The sequence below is a fragment of the Mercenaria mercenaria genome, chromosome 5 (assembly GCF_021730395.1).
Source record: "Mercenaria mercenaria strain notata chromosome 5, MADL_Memer_1, whole genome shotgun sequence".
Taxonomy (NCBI): Eukaryota; Metazoa; Mollusca; class Bivalvia; order Venerida; family Veneridae; genus Mercenaria; species Mercenaria mercenaria.
In genome coordinates this window covers 46,804,319-46,813,154 of record NC_069365.1, presented here as the reverse complement: position 1 = coordinate 46,813,154, position 8,836 = coordinate 46,804,319, and the positions used below count along the sequence as shown (strand labels likewise).

The window sequence follows — 8,836 nt, the reverse complement described above, 5'->3', positions numbered from 1 at the left end:
AAAAAATGTGGTTCAGAAAGTCCAAGTCAGTATTTTTATAACACGCTATACAATTCGTTAGACAAACACTTAATTATCAACGCGTTAGTAAAGCAGTACTACAGTATTAATTAAGTTCGTTTAGGCAGGAATAATCTATTTATGTCTCTGGTTTAGGTTAAAATTAAAAGTTTTAATGTTTTCGTACATTTAAATATCACCTTAGATTAATTCTAAATTATGTGGTTGGGTGCGCATCCTACTTCCTGATTATTGATAACGACAGATATGGTGCAATCGAAACTAAATAATAATCGGCAAATTCCCTTCGACTCCGAGATTTCAACATTCTCCGGTAACCGTTGTAATTAATTAACAGCCGAATATTGCCGAAATAGCATATTAGAACACGTGATAGCACGGGAATTTCCGTCAGACAATGAATTATGAATTATTAAGTTAAGCGGCGTACATGCAAGCGCGTGTGCGCTTTAAGTGGCAGGAACACACCCATGTTTTAACCATGGTCAACCAATTCATATATTAAAACAGGTCAGCTTTTTAAAATTGTATTACAACTAATGTGTTGCACACATGTAAGAGTTATCCCTATATTTGGCCTCTAAACAATACTTTATCCCTGATATCATAATCTGCTACAATTTTACAGGTTATGCAAATACATCGGCGCGTTATCTTTCCCTCAAATGTCCGGCTTTTCAAATTTCAAAATGGCGGCGCATAGAGAAATTCATTTATGTGGAATTTTTATTTGTTTTATTTTCCTTTTAATCAATTCGACAATTGGTAAGTGTTTATTCATGTAGATTTATAGCCCTGCTGTGGTTTATGATTCATGACAATGAAGATTTATTGTTAAGCATGTTATCTCTTAATACAAGCGGTAAGATCAAAGTTTCAAGGATGTACATGTACATTTTAAATCTGATGCTTAAAATAGTTCACAATATGCTCACAATGCTACTTTTTTAAAAATTCTTTAACATCAGTAATACAAAAAACTTAATACATTATTTGGTGTTCCACCGCAGCAAAACGTAAATAAATATAGCATGGTTTCAGGTTTGAACAATTATATGAGCAAGTTATTAAAATAACATTTCTAGTGTCATTAATTATAGCGTCACTTCATGATTTTTTACTGATAATTGAACAACGCATAATACACGATGATAAATTAGCTTAAAATAAATAAAGTATATTCAGGATGTGGACTGACTATAATTTTCTCGCGTTAATTAAGGTAGTTTTGCACGTTCGGATCATTTTTTTTCTACAATGTAGAATTTGATTAAACCCTGATTTTTCAACTTCAAATTATACTTAGAAAATTCTGCGAAAAAAGATAGGTTCGTGTGCTTGATTTTATGCTAGACTGGTTTGGAAAATTTGGACCTCACGCAAGTTTTCATAATGGGAGCCTATAACAATTTTCGTAACATTTTTGCGAATAGAAATTTTTCTACAAAGTACATTTAAATGAAATTTCTCAAAGTCGTAAATAAACATATGACCTATGAAATGGTGAAATAAAATATATATAGGTCCGTGTGCTTGTTTCTGAGATATTTGCCCATGATTAAAGTAATACATTTTTTTTGTACACACTTTTCAAGCTGGTTTTAAGTTATTATTTTGAATTATTTAACGTGTCAGATGTTTTAATATCATATTTTAACCATAGAAAGAGAGTAACGTTGTCATTGTAATAAATTTACTCACGGATTGCCATTAATTCATAAAATGATTTTCATTTCCGTACGCCGAACCCAGGCTTTATTCTACGTTATCCGGAAAAATGACGTTACGCAATCACTTCCGGTTTATAAAATGTGCAGAACTACCTTAAGTCTTTTTTTTTGTTGGATTTAATTAACGTCGCACCGACACATGATAGGTCATATGGCGACTTTCCAGCTTTAATGGTGGAGGAAGACCCCAGGTGCCCCTCCGTGCATTATTTCATCACGACCTTAAGTCTACCGCTAAAACTTATAAAATGCAGTCATGAGTTTCAGTTGCACGAAAACGTGTAAACATGTATTTGAAGACTGTAATAAACAAGTTTCGGTTGTGTACATAGAGAACATGTTTACGCATTTTAAGGTATTTGAAAATACACGTATTGTGCCCATGTACGTTGTAGTATTTTCACAAACAAAGCTACAGAAATGAGCCGCGCCATGAGAAAACCAACATAGTGGGTTTGCGACCAGCATGGATCAAGACCAGCCTGCGCATCCGCGCAGTCTGGTCAGGATCCATGCTGTTCGCTAACAGTTTCTCTAATTGCAATAGACTTTGAAAGCGAACAGCATGGATCCTGACCAGACTGCGCGGATGCGCAGGCTGGTCTGGATCCATGCTGGTCGCAAACCCACTATGTTGGTTTTCTCATGGCACGGCTCAAATTAATATATACACTATTCCAGTCACTTAGAAAAATATTTATGTTTCCATTTCCTATGACTGATTTTTGACCAATCTGTTTTTAAGTATGGTTACTATAGGCTGCTTTGTTCTCAAAGTAAATAGTTTTAGACATTAAAAAAATTCTTTTCATTTCATCATATTTGCGAGGCAAAATAAAGCTGTTTTTTTTCCTTCAAATATATAACTATACAACGCATCAATCATTTTGATAGTCTCTATGAAATTGTGCTGAAATGGTGGGGATTATTTTCAGTTATTCCTTTTAATGTATATTTAGCAACAAATTTTTAAAACCCGTGAGAACAAATCATATAGGACACTGTAATCAAAATCTATTTTCGTAGTGGCCTTGTAAAAATGTAAAATATTTACGACAATATGATGAACTGCTATTAGTGTCAAGTTAAACACAACTTTAACATTATCAGAGCAACACCGAGATTAGAGAATGACTCGCCGTACGCTTCATGATAAAATAAGTTAGTAATCAATAATATTGTGTCAACAAAACTTCCCACATCATTTTTATATCCCGGCCGCTATCGACAAGCTTATCTTAACGATGAGTCAATTTAGTCGGCGCTTGTATTTAAGAAATTTATTAGCCTAGCTAACACATAGCTAAGTAAGAATGTAAATAAATATTACGTAACAAAATGTACTAGTACATATGATGTTTAAAGATATATATGAGCAAGGGTTAAAGGCTCATAATGTCTGTGTTTAACCTTTAGCCTGCTAAATTTCTAAAATGGACTGGTCCATCATTCAATTTGGGCAGTACCATCTATTATTTGAAGGGGTGTTCACTGAAAATTTACTGTCTGTATAGCGAACAGTGCAGACCATGATCAGACTGCACGGATGTGCAGGCTGATCTTGGTCTGCACTGGTCGCAAAGGCAGAATCACATGCCGCCAGCAGGCTAAAGGTTAAAATTTGGCTGCCATGGCATAAAACATATATTATTTTCTTGTTAAATCGTCTTTCGCATGTATTTGCCACTGGTTTGAATATTCAATTAACATAGTTTAAAATGTTAAAATGGCTCTAACTGTATAAGATCATGTACAGTAATACTAGTATTAAGTAGGTGTTTTAACTATTTAATTATGCATACTAACATTCTTCATATGGACAGATGCTTCATATGGTTTTAACAAAAAATTACAAGCCACGTGAAGCTTAACTCTTTGGATATATACAAATTTTAGCAACGGTTTTAGAATATCTACTCAAAATCAACTTGCATCTAACTCGGGGAAAATAGCAGTAATTGTCTACTTTCCATGAAATGACAAATATAACAAGTTTAAAGCATAGCAAAAGTTCCTTCTAGGGCACATCTATATAAATATATAATGATCATCTTGTAAAATTTTGGTTGCAATGTCTGTTTTAAATACTGGTTATCAGTGTGTGGAACCCCAGGTTCGGACACAAGGACAAGACCATTCTACATTATTGACATTCGGTATCCCCCTGTTTAATCAGGGAGTCAGTGGCGCATTGGTTAGTAGTTTGGACTACAACGACAGCGATCCGGGTTCGATTCCCGGACCCAGATCGATTCCCGGTTGTGGCTGATATCCCAGCTAGTATTCAGTGGTTGGTGATTTAATTTACTTGATACTGTTTCCAAGAGTATCTGTCTAGACTGGATGTAGGGGAGGTAAATATGACGCCTACCGTGGGCTCGGCTGGAAATAAGTTGTTCCATCCATTCCAGGTGAGGTTTCGTGAACTACCCATGTTAAATGGCGTCCCTGGGGGGTTACATTTTGCACCAAGGTTGCGTTTATTTCACTAAAATTTTGAAAAAGAAGTACATGTTGTTTTATACTGCCAAAAAAATGTCAAGTAAGTATTTAAGATTGTTAAATTGTTAAATACTAATTGTTAATTCCAACAACAAGGAAAATCCGTTACCACTTTCAGTTGAGTAAATACGGCAATAAGACATTGACCCGGTCAATCCATTTCCACATGTAATGTACAATTCGATGCATAGAGAAGGAACAATTACATCACTGAGCTTTCTTGAACAGCTTGTAATATTTCATCAGCTTTCTAGGTCAGCTGATCAGTCAAGTGTAGCTTACCAAATTAAAGAATTCCTTCTCAAGAGAAGGAACAATAACTGTTTGGTCTGAGATAAAAAAAAACAAACTGTGTGGTCAGTAAAAGAACTAGTCGAAGTTCAAATTCTGTAAGGTACTAATGCAATCGGCTTCATCTGTTCCGGATTTTGTTGACCTTCAGAGGTGATCAGTCAATACGCGTCAACTGATACTGACTGTCGTTCCTTACAATACATGCTGTGTGATTTTCCCTGTTATTCCAACTGATCCAGAGAATGTCATGAAAGTCCACTTGCGACAACCAATACTGGGTAAAGCCAAGTCGGCAATTTACGCAGCACATATCAATTTGTCTTCGTTCCGTTTGTATCATTACGCACAATTTCCAATTTAAACTTTTAGTTCAGCAATTTCCATGACAGCTTCTTGTCCTTCTGTGACCATAAATTACGACCTCGTGCCACTTACTGATTTGAATTATATCTGGTTTTCTGAAATACATTTTCTTGTCTCATTTCCTTTCTTTAATCGAGAATAAGTTCGACATTATTCTTCTGCTTCTAGTAAACGTCGCCTTCTTCACATGGAATATATCAGTCAGTAGTGTTCAACCTGTCCTTCCCCATACAATGTGCTATTCTTCTAAGTTATCGTGTCTCCTTCAGTAGCGCCCCTTTATGAATGCAATAATGTTCCAGTGTAAGATCTGTCATATATCAGCCGCACAATGACCTTAGCAGAAATGCTACTTTTAAACGATGGTTACATGCCATGTTTACCTATTTCGGTTTATCTTCAAAGGCATGCCATATTTTCCGTACTATTTGTCAAAGAGCTCAGCCGATTTTGCTCTTCTTCTTCTTCTTCTATCTTCTTTATCTTTTTCTGGATCATATTCCTTCTTTCAGCTTGGTTTGTCTTAGCCAACTATGTCATTAATCGCCGGTAGAAACCGGCGACTATATTTGATACGCTTTTGGATTGTGCAGCTGATAGGAGAAGTTATTAAAATGTGACAATGAAAAAATGATCATATTTTAAATATAAAAGAAAAATAAGGCAGTTAATGAAAGGCTTACATAAAGGAATTAGGAGCTGAAAATTGCATAAGATTTTTATTATTTCAAAAGATAGCTTTTTAGAAAAATAGGAAAAATGTATATAGAACTTATCCCTTATATAGAACTTATCCCTATACTCCGTATCAATAGCCCTATCACGTGATCTGAAACAGGTAAACATTCTCACTACACTGCAGAGAGAATGCCTTTACAATGGGTTTACACCATGTCAGATTAATATCCACAGCTAATAAATAAACAATTAGACCCTCAACCTACACAGAATCCTAATTTAATCCCAGTCTTTACAACATTCTACAGATAATTTCAAAAATGGCCTCTAGTAGTTCTTTGAATTGGAGTAAAAATAAAATGGAATTCTAAATTATTGTTATTACATAAAAGAATGAGGAAATAAAACTTGGTCTTTGAAAAATGATACATTTTTTTTTTAAATTGAAAGTTATGTACACGATGAGTTTGTAAAACAGACAATAAATTCCTTCTAAAAGCAAAATGTTGTCGAAGTCGGAGGAAACATGAATTACCAGTACACATACATTGTCTAAAAGAATCAAACGTTCTTGACGGACAATGCATCTGCATTGTTGGGTAAATAAAAAAAAATGTGTACTTTCATTTAAACAATTGAAACTTTATTGAATTTTTGTGTGTTATTTATTCAAGATAATACAAGTTAATCTTTGCAATGTGTACATGTGGTATGTATCTAAACACACTGGCTGGGAAACTGTTTTCGGATCACGTGATAAATTTTGTCGATATGGAGTATATGTATATCATTAAATTTCGTTTTTTTTTACCTTATTGTAAATTCAGTTTTCCGGCGATTTGATGCTCTGCATCAAAATTTTACTTGTTTTTTTGTTGTTCTAATTCCCAGGAAGCCTACTGTTGGTATGGCCCTAGTAGTTTTATGCCCCAGTGCACTTTCAGCATGGCTTACTGTCTTTTGTGCTGACCCCTTTCTTCCGGAGCTCTTAACATTCCAGCTTTTCTTATTGTCTCCCTCAGGTCGTTTTGGTCAACGTTTTATTTAAACTGTAGCTTGAATGAACAGTTGTTCAGTACAATGCCTGTGAAACTATCTGTTACTCGTGCAAGCACATTTAAGTCTATTTTGCCACCTCGTACAACATTAAAGGCCAATACAATCTTGGAAGTACTCTGCTTCCCTTATTTCTTTACCCAGAGCAAGCAAGTTTTATGTACTAGTTTCAAACTCTTTGAAAGTTTGTACTTATTTCATGGAGACCGGTGTTATCCCTCATATTTACATAAAATCCCTTCTAAAAGGTTCGGATTGAGCTTAGATCTACAATTAATGGGATTTATTATTACATTATCATTTTTTTTACAAGATTTGTTCCTCGAAGAAAAGACTGAAAAGTCGATCCGCCTGACTGCAAGATGGTTCTTTCCACGTTTTCACTAAAAGCGTAGAGATACAATTATAAAATAATTATGTCTGATGATGTTTTATACTTTTTTATTACAGGTGCGTCTCCCATTTACACATTTAATGACACTTTCCATGCTGCAGCTGTACAACCAGCAGAACATAATACTCACTTGGTGAATGCGTCCGTACCAATCATATATAAAGGGAAATCTTACAGAGAATTTTTTGTAAGTAGTCAGAAGAGGGCTTCGGGACACAGTGTGTCCAAAAATTAGTAAAAAAAAATTTTCAGGAGGCAGAGGTAAGCTACTTGTTAACAAGTTCATAGTTTAGTTGGAAATTTGAACATATTCATGTTCATGGGCTTTATTATATACGTTGAAAAATACCATAAACGAAAGAAAATCTTTACAGAATATTTCTGAAAAGAAAGAACAATTCAATGTATACATTTACATTACATATGATATTATGAACGAGAAAATATGAAAAATTTGTATCATAATTTTTAAAAGAATATTAAAGACTAAGTGATTTTTTCATCTCCGTCCAACTTACTTTTGCAGAGCTGCATAAAGATATTCAATGACCTTGTTTCTGAGTAGCAAAGATGGACATCTTTTATCATAACTTATAGTTGCCCATTAGAAAAATTGCATTCATTTAATATCAACCTTTTACAATCATTAAAACTATTAATATTGTTTATTTGCTAAGAAACTATTATCATTATGTCGATAAACAGCTTTTCGATAATGTTTGCTTGTTTTATTTATTTATGTGTTTTTGTTTGTTTGCTTTTTGTTTACAAAATGACTATAAATAAAGTTTCTTGTATTATGTTTTTAGATCAGCAAAGATGGACTCATTGTGTTTACTAAAGAAAAAGCTGCGGTCACTTATCACTCTCAAGACTGGTCAGCATCAAATATTGCCCCCTTTATTGATCTGCCATTTATAGCCCCTTACTACCATAATGGACAAGCCCTGGACATTCTCCAAGATTACACCGGGCACGTGTTTTACCGAATTTTCGACAACACAAATGATAACACACGTAGCATAGACCTTCTTGATCTTGGCGGATATATTCGAGAACAAGTCGTTGGCAGTACGCACTTCGATCCGACCTGGGGCATTGTCATTACGTGGGAAAACGTGACGGCGACACATATAATCCAGGATAATTCGTGTTTAGGAACAACTAAAAGTCCATGCCCGGTTTGTTTTTATTTTCGAATGAGCGAAAAAAATACTATTTACTACTGTAAAGTCACCGTTTCTATATTAAGATCAGGAAATATAGTGTGTTTCACCATTTCTCGTTCACATAAAGACATGCAAGTGTTTTCTTTTTCCTATACGACAGGCGGCATATATAATGATGTTTTAAACAAAGTAAAAAATAATTCATGTAAAAATTAAAATAGTGGGGATACTCGTAAACCGAATCTTTATTTTACCCTTTACTATATGTATAGTTATTTGTAGAACAAACGCACAAAACTACTTTACATATATTTCACATTATACATGAAATCTTCAATAAACATACCAAAATCGACCTTTTTTCCAGACAAATACATTCCAGTTAGTTCTTCTGACAGACGGCACTCAATCGTATGCTATCTTTAATTATGGAACGATGGACATGACTCCAGCAAAATATGATCAGGTATAGAGTTGTTTCTCCTTTGTAAAATAATACTACTTCAGTTGTTATTAATATAACGTATAAATAATTGTGAAATGCAAGCATTTGATATGTATAATGTTTCATCACTTTTTGTTTAAGAAGTGTGAATAATTTCTATATAAAGCATATCAATAGAACAAAT

General features: G+C 34.2%; 1 protein-coding gene across 2 annotated transcripts in view; it reads left to right on the top strand.

Moving 5' to 3' along the window:
- The first annotated feature begins 662 nt into the window (after nt 1–662).
- Nucleotides 663–8,836, top strand: part of LOC123557163 (sushi domain-containing protein 2-like) — a 41,847-nt gene continuing 33,673 nt past the window's right edge. For both annotated transcript variants that reach the window (XM_053543412.1, XM_053543411.1), the window contains exons 1-4: nt 663–786; nt 7,095–7,225; nt 7,848–8,219; nt 8,575–8,673. In XM_053543412.1, coding sequence (XP_053399387.1) covers nt 687–786; nt 7,095–7,225; nt 7,848–8,219; nt 8,575–8,673 — 702 coding nt within the window. In that variant the 5' untranslated portion in view covers nt 663–686. The remainder of the gene's footprint in view (nt 787–7,094; nt 7,226–7,847; nt 8,220–8,574; nt 8,674–8,836) is intronic.